The 24,547-nt window shown below is 44.1% G+C and overlaps 1 protein-coding gene across 1 annotated transcript; it reads left to right on the top strand.

Annotated features, from left to right (window-relative positions):
- The first annotated feature begins 607 nt into the window (after nucleotides 1-607).
- On the top strand, nucleotides 608-23,445 carry LOC110139239 (uncharacterized). Its single transcript, XM_020896867.2, has 5 exons — nucleotides 608-1,120; nucleotides 16,672-16,801; nucleotides 17,190-17,273; nucleotides 21,824-22,022; nucleotides 22,457-23,445. The coding sequence occupies exons 1-5, from the start codon at nucleotides 608-610 to the stop codon at nucleotides 22,488-22,490; spliced, it is 960 nt and encodes a 319-aa protein (XP_020752526.2). The 3' UTR covers nucleotides 22,491-23,445.
- The last annotated feature ends 1,102 nt before the right edge of the window (nucleotides 23,446-24,547 follow it).

Here is a 24,547-nt window from a genome sequence, read left to right as displayed (position 1 = left end):
ATTTTGTGGTTGGTTTCTCCTGTACAACAGCAGGGAGCCCAGCCTGGCACTCATTATTATTATTATTATTACAAAAGACTTTGACTTTACAGAGAAGGAATATATGTCTCTGGCCTCCATTGCTCTCACAGCAACCCTGTGTTATGAGCCACAGGATCTCACGTAACATGTGAAGACAAAAGAAATTTCTGGCCCTAGGTCACCAGGTTAGGCAAAGGCAGAGCTGGGACTCAAAATGAAGTCCTCTGATCCCAAAGCCACTGGTGGTGAGACCAGAGTTGGGGGGATGTTGCAGGCCATCTTCCAAAGTCCCGCACGGTGCACTCAGGCAGGCAAGCTCTCCTGCTGGTGAAACAAAGTGAGGGGCAGGGGATGGTCATATTGCAGAGACATGTCCTGCTCCTCTTAGTCTTTTCTCCCCAGAAAAGCAGAGTCTGTGCCCCAGATGGACACGCTCTTCCCCCCGACTCACCATCTGCCTGGACCACTGCCAGCTAAAGAGCTGGTATCTGTCCAGTAGAGATGCTGCCACAATGGTTGCAGAAACCTCACCTGTGTCACACCTTCTAAAGTAGGTGGGGTTGAGGTGTGGGGGTGAAGGGCATTGATGCCCAGGTGTGAGGAGTCCTGCAGGAGGCTGCAAAGGAGGACCCGAGTTCCCACACGGCTGTGCGCTTACCTGCCCGTTGGTCTGCTCTCCTCTGCTCACTGGCGATCCATCGCATGCCACGCACACCACGCTCTAGGTGCTGGGATGCTCCGTCAGCGACAAAGTGAGCAAAATTTGCACCGGTGGAATCACAATCTGTTTTCACAAGACCCACAGGCGAAGTCAAGTTTCAGAAATGCTGATATTGGGGCATTTGGCCCCAGCAGGCAGCAGCGAGAGTCCGGGCCATGTGGGGAATTTACACACTGTATGAGCCTGACCTCGGCTCCTCCCCTTCCCCACTCCCCTCCTTGTCAGCTATACCCACTCCTCAGCTCAGGTTCCAGAAGCTCCGTCAACCCCCAGCTTTCCTCCTCCTGCGAGGCCACCAAGTTGAGCCAGCTCTGTCTCTTTGCAGCCTTTCTAGTCCTCGGGGGCAACCCAGGGGGTGAACCAGAAACCAGGCCCAAGGTAAGTCCATGCTCACCTTTCCTCTCTAGGCTGGCCAGTGGGGTGATGAGGGGAGTCCATGGAAGGGGCTGGGGAGCAGGGCTCATGTGAGTGCAGCCAACCTCCTCCTGATTTCTTCTGGGACACTAACAAATGGACATGTTATTACGTGTTCAGCTTTTAAACAAAAGAATCCCACCTCACTGAACCAGGTCAGAGACCCCACTTCTGAGACTCCCTTTTTCTGCTCACTATCTTGTCCCTAAACCTCAGTGTCATATAATAACAAGATCCACCTTTATTTATTTATTTATTTATTTATTTATTTTGGGTCCTGGTTAATGCTTCAGGCATCCTGAAACTCTTGGGATTTACTGTTTTTCTGTAAGTCATGATATGAGTCAAGGATGGGGTCCTAGACAGTGTCTGGATAGGACTGGATTCCAGCAGACACCATCAAATGATTAGAAGGTTAGAACTATCAACCTCCATTGCCTATGGGCAGAGAAGAGGGTACTATGGCCAATGATTCAATCAACTTGCCTAGCTCTGACCCTCAGTTAAAATCCCAAAACATTGGATTCTGAGACCTTCAGGGGAGCTGAACACACAAGGGGACTGTGACGTGGGGAGAGTCCTGAGAGGCCCTGGAACCTCAGCACCCTCGGTTCCCCATTTGTCCTATTCTTCTCCATTTTGCTGTCCCTGGGTAAAAGGGGTTTCTTGAATTCTGTGAATGGTTCTAATAAGTTGCTGAACGTGGAAGGTGGGTCATGGAATCTATGAATTTGTAGTGAGTTGGTCACCCTTATGAGAGACCCTGGAACTTGTGATCATTAAGTGTGGGCCTCCCTCAGGGAGGGAGTCCTCACCCCATGGCATCTGGGTCACCTCTGTGGATTTAGTGTCAGAACGGAATTGATTCCTGGATGCCCAGTGGGTGAGGGGGAATCAGTCGCTGTTGGTAGAGACCCCACATGTCTGGTGTCAGGGACAAAACCCAGACTCACTCTTCTTTATCATTTGGTTCTGAGGTGAGATTCGGGGACAGGGGACTACTGTATTAGGAACAGTGCACTCAGAAACCTCTACCAGTTCTCTGCATTTTCAAAATTTCTGGCAAAATCAGGTAGTTTATTAAATGGGCTATGACAGGATATTGTCTTGTTCTGATCCTACCACCTACATGCTATGTGTCCTGGGGCAAGTTACCTGCAGTTTCCTCACCTGAACCAGTAGTGGGGGGGATGGGGTGGGGGGCGCAGACCAGATTATATAAGCTTTTTTTTCCCCATTATATTCTTTTTTATTATTATTTATTTTTATTAGTTGGAGGCCAACCATTTCACAACATTGCAGTGGGTTTTGTCATACATTGACATGAATCAGCCATGGAGTTACATGTATTCCCCATCCTGATCCCCCCTCCCACCTCCCTCTCCACCCGATTCCTCTGGGTCTTCCCAGTGCACCAGGCCCGGGCACTTGTCTCATGCATCCAACCTGGGCTGGTGATCTGTTTCACTATAGATAATGTTCATGCTGTTCTCTCGAAACATCCCACCATCGCCTTCTCCCACAGAGTCCAAAATTCTGTTCTGTACATCTGTGTCTCTTTTTCTGTTTTGCATATAGGGTTATCATTACCATCTTTCTAAATTCCATATGTATGTGTTAGTATACTGTAATGGTCTTTATCTTTCTGGCTTACTTCACTCTGTATAATGGGCTCCAGTTTCATCAATCTCATTAGAACTGATTCAAATGAATTCTTTTTAATGGCTGAGTAATATTCCATGGTGTATATGTACCACAGCTTCCTTATCCATTCGTCTGCTGATGGGCATCTAGGTTGCTTCCATGTCCTGGCTATTATAAACAGTGCTGTGATGAACATTGGGGTGCACGTGTCTCTTTCAGATCTGGTTTCCTCAGTGTGTATGCCCAGAAGTGGGATTGCTGGGTCATATGGCAGTTCTATTTCCAGTTTTTTAAGAAATCTCCACACTGTTCTCCATAGCGGCTGTACTAGTTTGCATTCCCACCAACAGTGTTAGAGGGTTCCCTTTTCTCCACACCCTCTCCAGCATTTATTGCTTGTAGACTTTTGGATAGCAGCCATTCTGACTGGAGTGTAATGGTACCTCGTTGTGGTTTTGATTTGCATTTCTCTGATAATGAATGATGTTGAGCATCTTTTCATGTGTTTGTTAGCCATCTGTATGTCTTCTTTGGACAAATGTCTGTTTAATTCTTTGGTCCATTTTTTAATTGGGTCATTTATTTTTCTGGAATTGAGCTTCAGGAGTTGCTTGCATATTTTTGAGATTAATCCTTTGTCTGTTGCTTCGTTTGCTATTGTTTTCTTCCAATCTGAGGGCTGTCTTTTCACCTTGCTTATAGTTTCCTTTGTTGTGCAAAAGCTTTTAAGTTTCATTAGGTCCCATTTATTTATTTTTGCTTTTATTTCCAATATTCTGGGAGGTGGGTCATAGAGGATCCTGCTGTGATTTATGTCAGAGAGTGTTTTGCCTATGTTCTCCTCTGGGAGTTTTATAGTTTCTGGTCTTACATTTAGATCTTTAATCCATTTTGAGTTTATTTTTGTGTATGGTGTTAGAAAGTGTTCTAGTTTCATTCTTTTACAAGTGGTTGACCAGTTTTCCCAGCACCACTTGTTAAAGAGGTTGTCTTTTTTCCATTGTATATTCTTGCCTCCTTTGTCGAAGATAAGGTGTCCATAGGTTCGTGGATTTATCTCTGGGCTTTCTATTCTGTTCCATTGATCTACATTTCTGTCTTTGTGCCAGCACCATACTGTCTTGATGACTGTGGCTTTGTAGTGGAGTCTGAAGTCAGGCAGGTTGATTCCTCCTGTTCCATTCTTCTTTCTCAAGATTACTTTGGCCAGTTGAGGTTTTTTGTATTTCCATACAAATTGTGAAATTATTTGTTCTAGTTCTGTGAAGAATATCGTTGCTATCTTGATAGGGATTGCATTGAATCTATAGATTGCTTTGGGTAGTATAGCCATTTTGACAATATTGATTCTTCCAATCCATGAACACGGTATGTTTCTCCATCTGTTTGTGTCCTCTTTGATTTCTTTCATCAGTGTTTTATAGTTTTCTATTTATAGGTCTTTTGTTTGTTTAGGTAGATATACTCCTAAGTATTTTATTCTTTTTGTTGCAATGGTGAATGGTATTGTTTCCTTAATTTCTCTTTCTGTTTTCTCATTGTTAGTGTATAGGAAAGTAAGGGATTTCTGTGTGTTAATTTTATATCCTGCAACTTTACTGTATTCATTGATTAGCTCTAGTAATTTTCTGGTAGAGTCTTTAGGGTTTTCTATGTAGAGTATCATGTCATCTGCAAACAGCAACAGTTTCACTTCTTCTTTTCCTATGTGGATTCCTTTTACTTCTTTTTCTGCTCTGATTGCTGTGGCCAAAACTTCCAAAACTATGTTGAATAGTAGTGGTGAGAGTGGGCACCCTTGTCTTGTTCCTGATTTCAGGGGAAATGCTTTCAATTTTTCACCATTGAGGGTAATGCTTGCTGTGGGTTTGTCATATATAGCTTTTATTATGTTGAGGTATGTTCCTTCTATTCCTGCTTTCTGGAGAGTTTTAATCAAAAATGGATGTTGAATTTTGTCAAAGGCTTTCTCTGCATCTATTGAGATAATTATATGGTTTTTATCTTTCAATTTGTTAATGTGGTGTATTACATTAATTGATTTGTGGATATTAAAGAATCCTTGCATTTCTGGGATAAAGCCCACTTGGTCATGGTGTATGATTTTTTAAATATGTTGTTGGATTCTGTTTGCTAGAATTTTGTTAAGGATTTTTGCATCTATGTTCATCAGTGATATTGGCCTGTAGCTTTCTTTTTTTGTGGAATTAGGGTGATGGAGGCCTCATAGAATGAGTTTGGAAGTTTACCTTCTTCTGCAATTTTCTGGAAGAGTTTGAGTAAGATAGGTGTTAGCTCTTCTCTAAATTTTTGGTAGAATTCAGCTGTGAAGCCATCTGGTCCTGGGCTTTTGTTTGCTGGAAGATTTCTGATTACAGTTTTGATTTCCTTGCTTGTGATGGCTCTGTTAAAATCTTCTATTTCTTCCTGGTTCAGTTTTGGAAAGTTATACTTTTCTAAGAATTTGTCCATTTCTTCCAAGTTGTCCATTTTATTGGCATATAGTTGCTGGTAGTAGTCTCTTATGATCCTTTGTATTTCCGTGTTATCTGTTGTGATCTCTCCATTTTCATTTCTAATTTTGTTAATTTGATTCTTCTGTCTTTGTTTCTTAATGAGTCTTGCTAATGGTTTGTCAATTTTGTTTATTTTTTCAAAAAACCAGCTTTTAGCTTTGTTAATTTTTGCTATGATCTCTTTAGTTTCTTTTGCATTTATTTCTGCCCTAATTTTTAAGATTTCTTTCCTTCTACTAACCCTGGGGTTCTTCATTTCTTCCTTCTCTAATTGCTTTAGGTGTAGAGTTAGGTTATTTATTTAACCTTTTTCTTGTTTCTTGAGGTAAGCCTGTAATGCTATGAACCTTCCCCTTAGCACTGCTTTTACAGTATCCCATAGGTTTTGGGTTGTTGTGTTTTCATTTTCATTCATTTCTATGCACATTTTGATTTCTTCTCTGATTTATTGGGTATTCAGAAGCGTGTTATTTAGCCTCAATATGTTTGAATTTTTAACAATTTTTTTTCCTGTAATTGAGATCTAATCTTACTGCACTGTGGTCAGAAAAGATGACTGGAATGATTTCAATTTTTTTGAATTTTCCAAGACTAACTAGATTTATGGCCCAGGATGTGATCTGTTCTGGAGAAGGTTCCGTGTGCACTTGAGAAAAAGGTGAAGTTGATTGTTTTGGGGTGAAATGTCCTGTAGATATCAATTAGGTCTAGCTGGTCCATTGTGTCATTTAAGGTCTGTGTTTCCTTGTTAAGTTTCTGTTTAGTTGGTCTATCCACAGTTGTGAGTGGGATATTAAAGTCTCCCACTATTATTGTGTTACTATTAATTTCCTCTTTCATACTCATTAGCGTTTGCTGTACACATTGTGGTGCTCCTATGTTGGGTGCATATATATTTATAATTGTTATATCTTCTTCTTGGATTGATCCTTTGATCATTATGTAGTGTCCTTCTTTGTCTCTTTTCACAGCCTTTATTTTAAAGTCTATTTTATCTGATATGAGTATTGTGACTCCTGCTTTCTTTTGGTCTCCGTTTTCATGAAATATTTTTTTCCAGCCCTTCACTTTTAGTCTGTATGTGTCTCTTGTTTTGAGGTGGGTCTCTTGTAGACAGCATATATCGGGGTCTTGTTTTTGTATCCATTCAGCCAGTCTTTGTCTTTTGGTTGGGGCATTCAACCCATTTACATTCAAGGTAATTATTGATAGGTGTGGTCCCATTGCCATTTACTTTGTTGTTTTGGGTTCACATTTATACAACCTTTCTGTGTTTCCTGTCTAGAGAAGACCCTTTAGCATTTGTTGAAGAGCTGGTTTGGTGGTGCTGAATTCTCTCAGCTTTTGCTTGTCTGTAAAGCTATTGAATTCTCCTTCATATCTGAATGAGATCCTTGCTGGGTACAGTGATCTAGGTTGTAGGTTATTCTCTTTCATTACTTTAAGTATGTCCTGCCATTCCCTTCTGGCCTGGAGGCTTTCTATTGATAGATCAGCTGTTATCCTTATGGGAATCCCTTTGTGTGTTATTTGCTGTTTCTCCCTTGCTGCTTTTAATATTCATCCTTTGTGTTTGATCTTTGTTAATTTGATTAATATGTATCTTGGGGTGTTTCACCTTGGGTTTATCCTGTTTGGGACTCTCTGGGTTTCTTGGACTTGGGTGGCTATTTCCTTCCCCATTTTAGGGAAGTTTTCAGCTATTATCTCCTCGAGTATTTTCTCATGGACTTTCTTTTTGTCTTCTTCTTCTGGAACTCTTATGATTTGAATGTTGGGGCATTTCACATTGTCCCAGAGGTCCCTGAGGTTGTCATCATTTCTTTTGATTCTTTTTTCTTTTTTCCTCTCTGCTTCATTTATTTCCACCATTTTATCTTCTACCTCACTTATCCTATCTTCTGTCTTGTTATTCTACTGTTGGTTCAATCCAGAGTGTTTTTGATCTCATTTATTGCATTATTCATTTTTAATTGACTCTTTATTTCTTCTAGGTCTTTATTAAACATTTCTTGCATCTTCTCAATCTTTGTCTCCAGGCTATTTATCTGTAACTCCATTTTGTTTTCAAGATTTTGGATCATTTTTATTACCATTATTCTAAATTATTTTTCAGGTAGATTCCCTATCTCCTCCTCTTTTGTTTGACTTGGTGGGCATTTTTCATGTTCCTTTACCTGTTGGGTATTTCTCTGCCTTTTCGTCTTGTTTAGATTGCTGTGTCTGGAGTGGGCTTTCTGCATTCTGGAGGTCTGTGGTTTCTTTTTATTATGGAGGTTTCACCCAGTGTGTGGAGTTGGACAATTGGCTTGTCAAGGTTTCCTGGTTAGGGAAGCTTGCGTTGGTGTTCTGGTGCATGGAACTAGATTTCTTCTCTCTGGAGTGCAATGGAGTGTCCAGTAATGAGTTTTTGAGATGGGTTTATGTGTTAGGTGTGACTTTGGGCAGCCTGTATGTTGAAGCTCAGGGCTATGTTCCTGCGTTGCTAGAGAATTTGTGTGGTATGTCTTGCTCTGAAACTTACTGGCTCTTGGGTGGTGGTTGGTTTCAGTGTAGGTATGGAGGCTTTTGGACGGTTTCTTATTACTTAATGTTCCCTGTAGTCAGGAGTTTTCTGGTGTTCTCAGGTTTTGGGCTTAAGTCTCCTGCCTCTGGATTTCAGTTTTATTCTTCCAGTAGTCTCAAGACTTCTCCAACTATACAGCACTGATAATAAAACTTCTAGGTTAATGGTGAAAAGATTCTCCCCCATGAGGGACACCCAGAGAGGTTCACAGAGTTACATGAAGAAGAGGAGAGGGAGAAGGGAGATAGAGATGAGCAGGAGGAGAAAAAGGGGGACTGAAGAGGAGAGAGACAGATCTACACAGTTGTCTGTTCCCAGAGTGGTCTCCATAGCCCAGACACCCACAAAGATTCACAGAATTGAATTGGGAAGAGAAGGGGAAAGGAGGAAATAGAGGTGTTCTGAGGTAGAAAGCAGAGAGTCAAAAGTGGGAGAGAATAATGAACACACTCCTGAATAAAAATGGGAACTGAATATTGGATTCTTAAATGTCTAAAATTTATATCACATACTGAAAAACAAAGATTAAAAATTTAGATTAGAGGTTAGACTCTTAAAAATACAATATTAAAAACAAAAACACAAAAAATTTTAGAAATATATATGAAGTTTGACTTAAAATAGAGCTTCTCTTTTTTTTTTGCAAGGTTATAGTGAAATGAAAATGAAAAATAAGGAGTAGTAGGTGAGTAATAGAGGACTTTAAAAGAAAATAAGAGAAAAAAAAGAAAAAAGAAAAAAACAAGAAAAAATTTTTTTCCTAATTAAAAGAATCATAAAAATATATGAGAATGAAAGTTAAGGAGTAATGGGGGAGTAATAGGGAATTTTAAAAGAAAATAAAAGAGAAAAAATAAAAAAGAAAAGAAAAGAAAAAAAATTTTTTAATTAAAAAAAAAAGTAAAAATATATCTAGGAATTTCTCTGGAGCTGTTGAGGTCAGCTGTTGAGCTGGGTTCGGTTCAGTTTCAGATAGCTCCTCGTTCCAGCTTACACTTCTCAATATCTATAGGCCCCTTCCGGTGTAGTCGGTGTTATCTACAGGGATTTTAATCTGTTGCACCGGTCCCTTTTGAAGCGGTTCCCTTTGTTTATTTGGCTTCTGTTTGCCGGTCTCTTCAGTGTCTAATTTCCACCCTGACACAGGCGGGTGGAGGTGGTCTCTTGTTCAGGTTCACTAGTTCAGTCGCGCTGAGGGGAGGGAGGGGCGCTGCTTTCCCGTCTATGCTGCTCAGGCTCCCGGCTGCTCTATATGGAGCGTGCCCTGCGTTGCGTGTGGTTCCAGTTTTCGGGTATTCCACAAAAGCGCGGAGTCGATTGTGCCTGCGTTTTGTGCCTTCCCCAGCCTGAGCAGCTCAGGCAGCCAGGAGCTTGACAGGTACATTCTTCCCAGGTGCGGTGCGCCTTATCCCCTCCGCAGCCCCAGCCTCAGTTTCCGCCTGCGCCAGTCAGGTGCGTGCGCCTTGTGTTTAGCCGCGACCCTCCCGGCGGATGTTGGCCATCCAGAATCTCAGGAAGTCTTTGGTTAGAAACTGGAGGCCTGTTTTCAGTGTGGTAGGGGATGCCGTTTTTGGGGCTGAGTTTGCCCCTTTCCCCTCCCCGCTGCCTCCTGCCCTTTGTTCTTCGTTCTGCGAACGGCGGGCAGTGTGTTCGGGCTGGTTCATTTTCTCTCTCTCTTTTGTTATCCCACAGTTTAAGTTGTTATCTCACAAAAGCTCCCTCCAATTGCCCTCAGGGCGCTCAGGCCCGGTCCTTACCCTAAGCAATGCCGCCCTCCTGGTGGCGGATGCGGGCGTCTGGGGTACTTTTCTGCTGGGAGTTGCGTTTAGGCACGTAATCTGCGGGTTTTATTTATTTTTCCTCCCAGTTAGGTTGCCCTCTGAGATTCGAAAACTTCCCCCAGACCTGCCAGTGTGAGAGTTTCCTGGTGATTGGAAACTTCCTCTATTAAGACTCCCTTCCCGGGACGGGTCTCCGTCCCTAGCTCTTTTGTCTCTCTTTTTATCTTTTATATTTTGTCCTACCTCCTTTCGAAGACAATGGGCTGCTTTTCTGGGCGCCTGATGTCCTCAGCTAGCGATCAGAAGTTGTTTTGTGAAGTTTGCTCGGCGTTCAGTTGTTCTTTCCATGAATTTGTAGGGGAGAAAGTGGTCTCCCCGTCCTATTCCTCCGCCATCTTGGCTCCTCCCCGCCACTCATCTTTATTATTTGTGTCCGTGTTGAGGTTTGGAGAGGGGACAATTGTATTAGGGACAGTGCACTCAGAATCCCTTACCACTTCTCTGCGTTTCAGAATCTCTGAAATATTCAGGTAGTTTATACAATGGGTTGTGACAGGAGAGTGTCTTGTCCCAACCCAATCCTCTACTCACATGCAGTGTGTCGGCTGCAGTTTCTTCACCTGAATAGGGGGCCAGGCTACATGAGCTTTTTGAAAGAGTTACCAGTCATGAGTATGAAGAGTTTACACAGTCATGGTCAATGAGTTCCATTTTCCACCAAAGTGTTTTAGTCCAGAAGACTTGTCTACCTACGTCTCCTCACTACCTACCCAAATAGAAATTTGTGTGTGAAATAATAATCATTTATCTGTTATGAAATCAATCATAAAGCTGAGTGACAGCTGAGCTTCTTCCCTCTAGAGGCAACTACAGGAAATGCAGGACTTCTGTGATTTGCTCATGGGGCCAAGACAGCTTTTTCCAGGCTGGCACTATATTAGTCAAAACTCAAGTCTCATCTTCTTTCCTCCAGTCAGACTATTATTTTTATCTTCCTATCATGATATAGGATGTTAGAAGAGACTCATAATTACATAAACAAGCCTCATCATCAAATAGACTAACAGGAGTTTTATTAAATCCAGTCTCTTCAATGATTGTGCACTTGGCATGAGGATGAAATGGGAAATTCATCCCCTTGACAAATATTCATCAAATACTTATGCTTTTCCCTCCATAAAACATATCTCTTGGTGTAGGAAAGCAGCAGAAAAGAAAATTAATAGGATAATATGCTTTATAAGAGGTTGATAGACAATAAAGTCCGGAAAATCCCATGCCAGGTGGTGATAAGTGTTTTGTAGAAAGAGAGTGATGGGGATACCAGAGGATGTCGAAGTCAAAGAAACCCTCTGTAATAAGGAGGCCTTGAGCAGAGGCTGCTGAAAATGAGCCTGGTGTGTTTGAGCAGAGCCCAGGACCAGGGTGGCTGGAGCTGAGGGGGTGAGGGGAAGGGAGTGGAAGGGGATGAGGCAGAGAGGCCACAGGGGCACGTCATGAGGAACCTTGTAAGACCTCATAAGAATCAGAATTTGACTCTGAGAGAGCTGGGAAATCATGAGGGATTGGTCATGGGAACAATGGGATGAAAGTGTTACTCACTCAGTCGTGTGAGGTCACTCTGCGACCCCATGGACTGTAGCCCACCAGGTTCCTGTCCATGGAATTCTCCAGGCAAGAATACTGGAGTGGATTGCCATTCCCTTCTCCAGGAGATCTTCTCAATCCAGGGATCGGACCTGGGTCTCCCTAATTGCAGGCAGATTCTTTACCCTCTGAGCCATTATGGAAGTCAAACAATGGGGTAGGACTCTAGTTTTAACAGGGTCCTGTGGCTGCCGTGTGGAGAGTGACCTCTAGCAAGCAAAAGGCAGAGACAGAGGACCCTGGGCAGGATGCTGTTGTCAAGATGGAGTGTGTACCTGTGTTGGTTCCGGGGTCTATCTCAGTTCTCTTGAACTATGTAATGCATCATCACAAATAATGATGCATTAAATCTTTAGACATTTATGATTGATTCAACCTCTAGCCCCTCTCCCCACCCTGAGGTGTGGAGGCAGGGGAAGGGGAAAGGGGGAAAGAAAGTTCTGACTCCCTAATCAAGTGCTGCTTCCCCAGGCAACAAATCCCCATTCTTGGGTTAGGTTGAGGCTTTATGTCACCTCCTTCACGTGATAAAAGACTCTGTTGCTTTCATCTCTCAGGAAAGTCCAACTGTGTGTAAGGAGCTCTGTGTCAGGAATGGGATGAAGACCAAAGTAGTATTTCTTATGAAATTTGCAGTATCAATATCCCTCAATATTCTTTTATTCCATTGTCCAAGATGTAACCAAAGTAAACACACTGGTGTGTTTTCTTCCAAGGCATTTCTCCATTACTGCATGATGCCTTCACACTTTCATTTCAGGGTGGAAACTGTCAACCACACACATATGTACAGAAAATAGTATTATAAACCCATGGACTATTGTCTACCTCTAATCATTATCAACATATGAAGAATATTCTTAAACTGTATCCTCCTTTTTGATGTATTTTGATGCCAATCAATGGCATCATGCCAATTCATCTATAAATATTCAGTAATAATATGGAATTATTTACAGTATTACCCTGTCATTATCAAGCCTAACCATATTAATAATAATGTCCTGAAAAAGAGGGTATCAAACAGCCATTTCACGCCCCTACCACTCTCTATTGCAAACAAACTGGGGATTTCAGTTGTTCATCTTGCAGACTGAGCAGTGATGACCATCCTCTTATCTGACCCTCCCATGCCTACATCCCCACAGCCTAACTTCTGCCTTGGTCTCCATACAGGGATTCAAGCAAGGCCAAAATAATCAAACACTTCTACATTGCCAAGCCCAGGGTCTGGAAGACCTTTTTACATGGCAGCTGCAATGCTAAAAACAGCAACTTCAAGATCAGGGAGAACTGCATGAGGACTTGTGATAGTGCTGTCAGGTCCTGGGGAAAGATAGAGGGCAGGGCAGGTTGGGAGGGGAAGGAGGGGCAGCATCCAGGCACTCAGGTTCCAGAAGGTTCTGGGGGTGATGGTGGGGTAGAGAATGAAAGTAGGACAAGATCATGGATTCAATCCCAGGCTCTATAGACACTCCAGTCATGTGCAGCTTTGCTCCTGCATTCCTTCCTTCCTTCCTCCAATGTCCATGGACTGTATCTTTTGTGCCAGGAGCCGCATGGCATTCTAGGGATAAAGAGAAGACTGGCTCTCATGGTGCTTAGAGTCAACTGGATGAGACAGAACTAAAGCAAGCAGGCCCATAGGGGGAAGGGAAGAGGAAGATTTCTGCTGAGGAGGGGAGGGTTGAGAAGGAAAATGTGGAGGCTGAAATCATACTCATGAAATCTTGCCCAAAATCTTTGACACATCATCTATGTTAATATTAGATAGTATTGCTGGGTGTTGTTTGTATTTTGGTAACATCCGGGTAACTGGGGACACATGACTAACAGTTTTTGGCATGTGTCTTCCTCCTGTTTTTTAACCTATAATTCCTACAGCAAGTCACTTTTCCCTGTGTGCGTGTTAGTCTTTCAGTCACGTCTGTCTCTTTGTGATCCCAAGGACTGTAGCCTTCCAGGCTCCTCTGTCCATGGAATTCTCCAGGCCAGAATATTGGAGTGGATTGCCATTCCCTTCTCCAGAGGATCTTCCCAAATCAGGGATCGAACCTGGATCTCCTGCATTCCAGGCAGATTCCTTACCATCTGAACCAACAGGGAAGCCTTAGCTGTAGTTCTGTTTCTTCATCTCTAAAATATGAATGTTGACACTTAACTCCTAAGATGGTTAAATAATAAAAAGTTACTTTCCCCTGAATACTTACTATGAGTCCACTCTACAGGTCATAAAGTTAAATGCCCTCCAGTGAAGGGAGTGAAAGTCACTCAGTCGTGTCCAACTCTTTGCAACCCCGTGGAACTTTCCAGTACAGTCCATGGAATTCTCCAGGCTAGAATACTGGAGTGGGTAGCCTTTCCCTTCTCTAGGGGATCTTCCCAACCCAGGGATCAAACCCAGGTCTCCCACACTGCAGGTGAATTCTTTACCAACTGAGCTATCAGGGAAGCCCCAAATGCCCTCCAGGCTAGGTGAGTAATGGGGATGCGAGTATTTGGAGTGGGGGTGGAAGCAGGGGACAAAAAGGAACAGCAGGGATTATGGAAACTGGAGAAGATCCCCTCCTGAGAAGAGAGCAGCTCTCCCTCAGTTCACAGCCTTCAGAGCATGGTCCCTTGAGCAGCACCCTCAGACCCGGAAACCTGGTAGATGAGGACACTGAGGCCCCACTCCTGTCCTCCCAAATCAGACCTCAGAAAGTGGAGCTCTCAGATCTGTGCTTGACCAAATGGCTAAGGGATTCTGGTGCTCACTCCAAGTTGTGATCCACTGCCCTTGATAAATTGCAGGACTGTGTTGTTGACAGATGGTTTACTTTTTCAAACAATGCTAGAAATTCATTTTCTGTAAAACTCCCACTGTTAAATCCTGGCAAACTTTTCAAAATTGTGAAATGCACTGTGTGGGCTAACAATCATTTATATATTCTAGCCAGATGTGCAGTCTTTTGTTTATGCTCTTCCTTTTAATACTTAAAATAATCCTTATAAAACATTATTTATGACCTCACATTTAAGAAGGAAGACTCTGTAGGTCCAAAACGTGAGGTGCTGTTATATCATGTGGTAAAAAGTGTTTGCTGATGACTAGGATATGAATGTCCCTCTCAGAGGGCACAGCATTTCAAACATGTGAACACCTTCTGTCTGCCCTGGGTATGTTCCATCCATTTCACCATGTGGCCTACGATAGCATGGGATCCAGGAGTCTTCTGCTTCAGAGGGGAACTGCAGAATAGAAACAGAGATATGATCTGGAGTCCCACAGTCTGGAATCTTTATCCAGAATACAATGCCTGTGATGTTTTTGCCTTGCTATTTCTCTGAAGATGCATGCAGAGGCTGGGGAGGTTTGTAATTAGAGACCTCGGTCATTCATGAGCTGGAGTGGGGAGGGGAAGGGAGGCTGAGCCCATCAAGGGGCATCTAACCTGGACCAGAGTGAGGAGGCCCAGGAAAGGAGTACGTTGGGAGAGAAAGACAGACACATGAGAGAGGAGACGGTAGAAAAGAGAAGTCTCTGCTGTTAGGAGAACTCTCTGCAGCTGCCTCGTCTCAGGTCGATAGACTGAGGGGAAGAGGGGCAGGGCCAGAGGGCCTCCTGAACTAGAATTCTACCACCTGCAGGTCGTGTGTCCTGAGCAAGTGACTTTACTTCTCTGACAAAATGGGATGAGAATCCCAGATGCTGTAGGACTGACTTGAGGCTAAATGAAATCATGCATGTGAGATGTCTCAGGAGAGAGTAGAGCCTCCACTCACAGTGGCTTGTTTGGTGAGTCATGGGCTCCTGATGCCCTTCTGTCCTGGGGCAGCTCCGTATTGAGAGCTCCTGCCCTTCTCCAGGGAAAGGGTGTCTGTGCAGGAAGGCAGCCCACCGTGTCCTCTCAGCTCATCACCCAGATCTGGGCCTGCTTGACGTTTGGCTGGACTTGCTCCTGGGGCTTCTGGGCACTGAGCCCAGCTCCCTCCTCCCTGAGCCTGGAGTGGAGCACAGGGTGTGTGTGTGTGTGTTAACAGAAGAATGATTGTGTATGAATGACTGAGTGCATGGGGGGCTTGTGTTAAGTGATTGCAACTGGGAGTGAATATACAGGAGTGCATGAAGGGACTGTGAGTGTATTGCCCCTCACGTGTGCGCTATAGTTTTCAGCCAACAGTGCAACTGAGAGCATGTGCACAGACTCTGAAACCAGGACCCTGACTTCAAATCCTCTGTCTCCATTCTGTGATTTTAGGCAAATTACTTTATTTGCTTTCACCTCAGTTTCCTCCTCTGTAAATGAAGAAATGTCAATAGTTCCTCACCCCCTCTTTTAGGATTTTTGCAAATTATTGGAGTTGATATATGTCAAGTGCTTAGGATAATGCTTAACATATAAAAAGCTATGTTTTTACCCACTGTAATTACTTATTGCTATTATCATTAATAGTACAAGGGACTTTGACATCTCAGGGAAAATGAACGTATGTCTGTTGCTTCCACAGCGACCTCATGATGTGGGCAGTGCTGATCCCATGTGACATCTGAAGACATGGACTCTGGGAGATGCACATGATCAGGCACAGAGTTAGGAAAAGGCAGAGCTGGTACTGGAACTGAGGTCCTGTGACCCCAGTGTCACTGGAGGAGAGAGCAGGAGGAAGGGGAAGTTGCAGTGGATCTTCCAAGGTCCCCTGAGTTCCACTCAGGCAAGGCACACTCCTAGCTGTGAAAACAGATTGAGGGATGGCAGGTGGTCATGCTGTGGAGATGGGGTCAGCTCCCTACTCCTTCTCTGCCCCTCCCCTTACTCCTTCTTCTACCCGGAAAATAGGGTGGCTGCTCAAGCAGAACATTGTCTTCTGCAGCTAAGTTCTGCTGAGACCAGTGGCAGGTAAAGAGCAAGGGTCCATCCCATGGAGAAGCTGTGGCAATGGTTGCACAAAGGTGTGCTGTGTTACTTCTGTCTTCTAAGGTAGGTGAGGGGGGTGGAGATGGATGAAGGGTGTTGATGCCAAGATGTGATGACACTGGTAGAAGGCTGTACTCACACGGTGGTTGTTGTTGGTGAGCTAACACAGTGTTGATATCCTATCTGTCTTTTGATCGGCTCTCATCCACTCACTGACTATCTATCACGTGCCATGCACTGCTCTAGGTGCTGGGACGCTCCCTGAGCGACCATATTGGAATCACGATCTGTGTTTACAGGAGACCCACAGGCAGAGTCCAGTCTGAGAAGCGCTGTTACTTGGTATTTGGCCCCAGCAACCAGAAACAGGAAATCAGGTGAAGATTGCACAACAAACAGGACTGACCCAGCTCCTCCCCTTCTTCTCTTCCTTCCTTATCACCTGATCTTACCTCTCGGCCAGGATATTAAAAGCTCAGTCCATCCTCAGCATTCTCAGGAGCCCTCCTGCAAGTCCATGAAGATGAACCGACTCTGCCTCTCTGCAGCCCTTCTCATCCTCCTGGTTATCCTGGTGGATGGCACCCCAAAAGGTATTAACAAGAGCCATGACCGTGGTATATCTGGGCTCACTTCTCCTCTACACACTGGAGAGAAATGAGGAGAGTTCATGGAAAGGGAAGGGAGGCATGGGTGGGATGGGTGCGGCCAGCCCTCACTGGATTTCTCCTGGGAAATTGGGCAGTTTTAACTCCAAGAACATTTCACCACTCTCAACCTGGAAAAAAAAATGAAAATTAGAATTAAAAGAATATATATCCAGGTAAAGTACCAGATCAGGGACCACCTCCCTGAGACTATTCCTGGTCAATGCAGTGTCTCTGATCCTCACTGTAGGGTAATAAAAAGATATATATTTGATCCTTGAGTGATTCCTGAGCCAGGCCTTTTGAACCTCTTGGAATTCACTGTTTTTCATAGGTCATGAGATGAGCCATGGACAGCAACTGACGATAACTTCAAAACCGCGCTTATCTCCAAAGCAAGACGAACATGCATTTGCAGGTTAGAATTTTCACCAGGCCCAATGACAGCATTTCTGGGGAAAGGGGAGGACACTGAGACTCAATCAATCACCAATAGCCACAGATCAATCAATATGCCTTTGATTTGAAGCCTAAATAAAAATCCATAAGCATTGGTGTTTAGAAATATTTCAGGGTGATGAACACAAGGAGGTGACGTGAGGGTGCTGGGCTCACTCGGGTATGGAGGCTCCACACACCTCCAGTCTGCCTTGGCCCTACATGTCTCCTTCATTTCACTGTCCCTGAGTTTTATTTTTTATAATAACATGGGTATAATGAGTGGGGTGTTTCCGACGTTCAGTCGCTGGTTCTATAGAGTTGTTGAACATGGAGGTAGGGGTCATGGAAACTCTGATTTTCACCCAGTTGGTCACAAGCATGAATTATTTGAGATCACATGACTCACATCTGAACTGAGGACAGTAAGAGCCCTCAACCAACAGGATCTGCACCAAGTCCACCCACACACTATCAGAAGTAAATTGACTATGCGACACCCAGGGGGTGTTTGGGGAATTGGTTGGTGTTGGTAGAGACATCACAGATTTGGTGTCAGAGAAAAACTCAGACTCACTCTACGTTGTGATTTGGGGGCTGAGGTGAAATGCGGGCACTGGAGAGTAATGAAAATACCCAGAAACTCTTACCAGTTATGTGTATTTTCAGAGTTCCTGGCCAAATCAGAAAGTGTGTCAAGTGGGTTGTGACTAGACAGTACCTTGTCCTGACCCTCCTACTATTTTTTTTTTCCATTTATTTTTATTAGTTGGAGGCTAATTACTTTACATCATTACAGTAGTTTTTGTCATACATTGAAATGAATTAGCCATGGATTTACATGTATTCCCCATCCCGGTCCCCCCTCCCACCTCCCTCTCCACCCGATCTCTCTGGGTCTTCCCAGTCCACCAGGCCCGAGCACTTGTCTCATGCACCCAACCTGGGCTGGTGATCTGTTTCACCCTAGATAATATACATGTTTCAATGCTGTTCTCTTGAAACATCCCACCCTCGCCTTCTCCCAGAGTCCACAAGTCTGTTCTACACATCTGAGTCTCTTTTTCTGTTTTGCATACAGGGTTCTCGTTACCATCTTTCTAAAGTCCATATATATGTGTTAGTATACTGTAATGGTCTTTATCTTTCTGGCTTACTTCACTCTGTATAATGGGCTCCAGTTTCATCCATCTCATTAGAACTGATTCAAATGAATTCTTTTTAATGGCTGAGTAATATTCCATGGTGTATATGTACCACAGCTTCCTCATCCATTTGTCTACTGATGGGCATCTGGGTTGCTTCCATGTCCTGGCTATTATAAACAGTGCTGCGATGAACATTGTGGTGCACGTGTCTCTTTCAGATCTGGTTTTCTTGGTGTGTATGCCCAGAAGTGGGATTGCTGTGACCCTCCTACTATTATGCCTCATGTCCTGGGGCAAGTCATCTGCAGTTTCCTCATCTGAACAGGGGTACAGGTTCCACGTGTTCTTTGAAATGATTACCTGTCAGGAATATAAAGAGTTTGATCACATTTCATGACCACTTTTGTCCAGTTTCTACTTAGATGTGTTAATTTTGAAAAAATATGTCTGAGTACCTTCCTTGAGCAAGAAAGAATATTTAAGTATCATGTAATGATATTTCTTTATTATTAAAATGAATCAGAAAGATACAGGACCACTGAGCAGAGCAACTTCAGGGAGAGGTAAGAAACACAGCCCTTGCGTGGTCGGCTCATGGGACCAAGGCTGGTACAATATTAGTAAAGTCTCCAAGCCCTTCCCCTTGTCCCCTTTGACTGTTATTCTGTTATCTGCTTTTGATCAATTTCCTGGTTCTTGGCCCAGGCCTCCTCAAACTCTTGGAATTTACTGTCTTTCATGGGTTATGAGTTGCATTTCAGAGGACGAAATGAGATGCATTCCAGTATGGACTGGTCTAAAAACAATTTAAACCACCTTGTAAAGGTCTGAACCTTCAGTCCCCTTCACCATGCCGGCACCTCTGGGGAGAGTGGAGGATACTAACTGGGATCAATTATCAACAGCTGACAATTCAATCAATATGCTGATTTATTGAAAACTCAATAATATACACAAACGTTGGGGTTCAGAGTATTTTCAGGGAGATGAACACAAGGAGGTGATGTGAGGGTGCTGTGCTCACTAGGACATGAAGGCTTCACACACCTCCACTCCCCCTTTTGCCCTACACATCTCCTCTTTTTCTCTGAGTTGCCTCCTTTATAAATTTCTGGGAAAAGTAAGTGAAGTGCTGTCTTGAATTCAGTCACTGGTTCTATTGAGTGATTGAAGATGGAAGAGGGGTTGTGGTACCTTTGACTTTTAGCCAGTTGGTCACAAGTGTGAGTTATTCAGGATCATGGGGCTGGCATCTGAACTGAGGACAGTTTTGAGTCCTCAGTGTGCAGAGTCTAATGTGCCTGATCATCAAGAAGACTTTTTTTTACTAAAAGGAATTCAAGTCATATTCTTTCTATTCAATGACTGTGCACTTGCTGAGAGAATGAAGATGGAAGTTACTAAGTCCCTACAAAGCATTGTTCTTGGGGTGGGGAAACAGCTGTGAAAAAAATATGGCAAAATAATTTGCCTTCGAGGAGGGAGACAAACAATGGCAGAGAGGAGAAATCCTATGGTAGATTATACATTTCCTGAAGGTATAGAGGGATGTGGAAAAAGGATGCTGTGCCTTTTCTCTCCAGGGTCAGGGGAACCTTCTGTGATAAGGAGGCTCTGAGCAGATGTAATGTGCCTGGTGTGTTGGAACAAGAGCCAGGACCAGGGTGGATGGAGCTGGGCGGGTGGAGGAGTGGAGGCGATGGATGGAGGGGAGTGGAAGGCGATGAGGCCGAGAGGCCACGGGGGCAGGTCATGAGGAGACTTGTGGGACTTATTAAGATCAAAATTTGACTCCCAGGGAAACGAGGAGTCACTGAAGGATTGATCATGGGAGCAATGGGGGTAGGAATCAATAGTTACAGGATCCCTGAGGCTGCAGGGCAGAGAGTGCCCTCTAGGGGATGAAGGGCAGACACAGAGGCCCAGGGAGCAGGCTGCTGCAGTGGTGCACGTGAGCCTTGATGGGGTGTTTATTTATGTTGTTCCCTGAATCGATCTCAGGTTTCTTGAATAATATGAATGTCTGGCTCTGTTGAGGTTTCTGTAGAGGCTTCATTACCTAGTCATGATGCATTAAATCACTAGCTATTGGTGATTGTTCAACCGACAGCTCCTCTTCCCTCCCTGAGGTGGAAGCAAGGAGGAGGAGGAAGACGGAGGATAAAAGACCACGGAGGAGGGTAGGAAGGAAAGTTCCAACCCTCCCTCCTGCCAGACAGTCCTTCCTGTGCATTCAGAGCCCACGCTGGGGTTATGAGGGTCTTTCCAAAATCATTGACATCACATACCAAAAGACACTTTTATTGTTCTCATCACATAAAAAATACCAACGTTTTTACAAACTTAGTGTTAGGAAAATAATAAAAGATATATATATTTCTTCTTATAATCACAATATCAGCATATCATTATTCAATTTATAGAATCCTTCTGAGGTATCCAAAGTAAACACACTGGTATGTTTTCTTCATGCCTTTTTCCATTACAGCATGTTTCCTTCACAATTTTTTTTTATTAATGGTGGAAAGTTTTTAACATGCACATAAGCACAGAGAATAGTATTATAAAACCCAGGTATCTGGACCCAGTAATTACTGACCTATAGCAAATATTTTTCACCTCTGAGCTCTTTTTCTTGTTTTAGAGTTGTGGGTTTTGTTTTGAGCATTTATGTTTAATTTTTGCTTCCCAGGTGGTGCTAGTGGTAAAGAACCCACCTGCCAATGCAGGAGATGCAAGAGACCTGAGTTTGACCCCTGGGTTGGGAAGACATCCTGGAAGAGGGCACAGCAACCCACTCCAGTATTCTTGCCTGGAGAATCCCTTGGACAGATGAGACTGGTGGGCTACAGTTTGTAGTGTCGCAAGGAGTCTGCCATGACTGAAGCGATTTAGCATGTATGCGCGTGCGCGCGCACACACACACACACATATTTATTTGGATACATTGGGTCTTAGTTGCAGGTTGAAGGCTCAGTGCTTGTGGCCCACTGGCTTAGTTGCCCCACGGCATATGGGCCCTTAGTTCCCTGACAATGGATTGAACCCAGGATTCCTTAGTTGGAAGGAGGTTCTTAACCACTGAACCACCTCGGAAGTCTTATAGAACTTTTAAGGCTAATCAAAGGCATTATACCAATTTTCCTTAAAATACTTCATGAGAAGATATGTATCTTTGAACATGATTGCTATATCATGTTACATCTAGCAACATTCATAATTCTGTCCCAGAAAGGAGGTTTTCAAATGGCCTTCTCAATTTGGCCATCCCCCACAACTCTAACATTCTCTAATACAAACAAACTGACAGTTCTAGTTGTTGACCTTAAATGGAGCTGTGATGACCATCTTCATAACTAAGCCACTGTCCCTTTCATTCCAGCAGCTTCTAAGCCTGCCTTCTGCCTGAGGCGTAAATTAATAGGTCCCTGCAAGGGCAAGAAGATAAGGTACTTCTACGATGCCAAGACCGGGCGATGCCAACGCTTTTTATACGGTGGCTGCAAAGGGAACAGGAATAACTTCCACAGCGCAGGGCAGTGCATGAAAATCTGCGGTCATGCGGCAGGGTCCCTGACTACGTAAGACAGGGCGCAGGGCAGGGTGGGAGGGGAAGGGCTGCGGAGAGGGGCGGAGCTCAGGGGCCAGACACCATTCATCCTGCACAGTGTCCTCCCCCTCGCTGCTGCCAGAGGAGGCTGCAGTGTCCTGTGAAACCCACACTGAGCGAGTTCTCCAGGGAGAGAATGGCAGAAGGTCAACCCCTGATGCCTCTTTGTGGTCATCTCAGCCTGATCATATGCTCCTCTTTCTCATTCGGGAACACTGACTCAGCCACCCTTCAGGGCAGGTCTGCAGGAGTCCTGAGCCTCCCCTCATCCCGGCTTGGAAAATTCACTGCCTTTTTGTTGGTTTCATATTTCTTTTGAAAATCTAGGATCTGTCAAGATGAACAGTATCTAGGTTTGGGGCTACAATGAAGTCGCTCAGGAAGTTCCTTTTTTTTTTCTTGCAGAGGCCATGGGAAGAGTCATGCTCCAAAACTCTGAAGTCTGAGGAGGACCCATGAAAGTCTGGGCTGTGGCAGCTCCTGAAACAGTTCAGTCTCCTTGCATTTCTTCTTTCCCCTACCTTCCTCAGCAGAGCCTGCCTATTTCCTTTCCTCCATGATGCTGAGAGACTTCCCTGGTGGCTCAGATAGTAAAAGCGTCTGCCTACAATGCGGGAGACCCGGGTTCAATCCCTGAGTCAGGAACATCTCCTGGAGAAGGAAATGGCAACCCACTCCAGTGTTCTTGCCTGGAAAATCCCATGGACAGAGGAGCCTGGTGGGCTACAGTCCGTGGGGTCGCAAAGAGTCGGACACGACTGAGCAACTTCACTTCAGTTTATGATACTGGGAGAGATTGAGAGCAGGAGGAGAAGGGGATGGCAGAGAATGAGATGGTTGGATGGCATCACCAACTCAATGGGCATGAGTTTGAGCAAACTCTGAGAAATAGTAAAAGACAGGGAAGTCTGGCATGCTGCAGCCCATTGGGTCACAAAGAGTTGGACACGACTTAGTGACTGAACAACATGGGTGTATACACCTTAGTTCTATCTCATCCATGTGGCTCTGAGCACCATGACAGCATGTCTTCCCTTTATCCTGAGCACTTAGCACAGTTCCTGGCATGAAGGAAGCAGTTCATAATTATGTGAAGAAGGAAGGAGTGCAGGAGGAGCACATTCCTCTCGACCAAAGTAACTACAGAGCGTGAAGTTTGACACCAGGATTGTTGTCTCAGCCCACATACTCATGGCATCCTCACCTTCATCCCCCTCCATGCCATCACTGCTCTCCTTGTGTGAGGCCTTGGTGGAATTTCTGGCATCCATTTCTTAGCATCAATAATGAGAGAAGTCTTTGCAATGAAACAGCCCCCTTTTCCCATAAAGATGTTGCAGTTTTCCCTTCTGTATTTTCAAACACTGTGGCTTATCTTTCAATAAATGCACATTCAAAACTAAACTGAGGGCAGTGGAGTCTGTTGTTTTCAATTACAAATGTTTACCAATAGGATCCGTGGAAATGGTGGTCCTTCTCTCTGTTCTGCAGAGCAGCAGACGCCTCCCCTTCCCCAGTCCACAGACTGTGCCCAGTACTGGGTAGAGCAAGCAAACCCATGATAGCATCATCGACCTCTTAATAGCCACCCCAAGTTACACAAAAGCCTAGGAGACAGACCCATCAGCATGAAAGCTTTTATTCCTTACTTCTAAGTCTAGTTCAAATTTGGGGGCGGGTTGTCATCCTGGACTCTCAGAAGGGGAAAGTGCGTGAGGTTCAGTTGTTCATCTTTCTAAGGAATCTGATTCCCTGAAGTCACATGTGGGGAGGGGGTGTCTTACTTCAGTTAAAGAGGGGCAACTACTGTTTAGTGTGCCAGACTCTGTGTTAGCATTTTGCCAGCATTATTCTATTAACCATCCTAAGAATCCTTCAAGGGAGGAAATGGAGGCATGGAGATGGCACTTAGCTGCTGTATTTGTTTCCTAACTTGGCAGCTTCCTGCTCTCCCAAGTAGAGGGACTCTGATGAAGTTTTCCTGCTCTTCCTCTGGGAATATGTAGGAGGGAGGCACTTCGGGAAAACAGAGTATCTGCTTCATGACAGATGAGGAAAATGAGGCATGGGGACCATAGCAAGTATAGTGCTTAAATAAATGAGAACACAGAGGGTGCTGGTGCTGTTATTCACATTCTTCCAATCTTGGGCAAATTCTCAGTATCTCTGAGCTTTGCTTTCTTTAGTTGTAAAATAAGAATAATGCTTGTAGTTGTTAAATGTTTCTAGCAGAGACCACTGCAAACACTCCCATTTCTAGTTGAACTCATTGGATTAATAACTCACTGACGGAAGGAACAGCAGTCATCTTGGAAAAAATTTTACTGTCTTATTAAGACAATGTTAGAAAGAAATTATAGGATGTGAGCTTGTGCTTGGTGAATTTGGGGAGGGTTTCAGGAAGCTGACTTTGTTCTGGATGGATGGTGTTAGGAATTGAGTAGTTCTCTGACTGAGTATCTTAACTCTCAGAAGGGAAGACTAGAAAGAGGTTAG

Source organism: Odocoileus virginianus, chromosome 9 (assembly GCF_023699985.2).
Source record: "Odocoileus virginianus isolate 20LAN1187 ecotype Illinois chromosome 9, Ovbor_1.2, whole genome shotgun sequence".
Classification (NCBI taxonomy): domain Eukaryota; kingdom Metazoa; phylum Chordata; class Mammalia; order Artiodactyla; family Cervidae; genus Odocoileus; species Odocoileus virginianus.
This window is presented reverse-complemented; position numbering and strand designations above follow the sequence as displayed.

What these genes read in the sequence shown, in the direction of transcription:
- LOC110139239 (XM_020896867.2), top strand. Translation starts at nt 608, where the DNA reads ATGCCCAGGTGTGAGGAGTCCTGCAGGAGGCTGCAAAGGAGGACCCGA. An exon ending in GGTGGATGGCACCCCAAAAG is followed by an intron (nt 16,802 to 17,189) that starts GTATTAACAAGA and finishes TGTTTTTCATAG; the next exon opens with GTCATGAGATGAGCCATGGA. An exon ending in GCGGCAGGGTCCCTGACTAC is followed by an intron (nt 22,023 to 22,456) that starts GTAAGACAGGGC and finishes TTTTTCTTGCAG; the next exon opens with AGGCCATGGGAAGAGTCATG.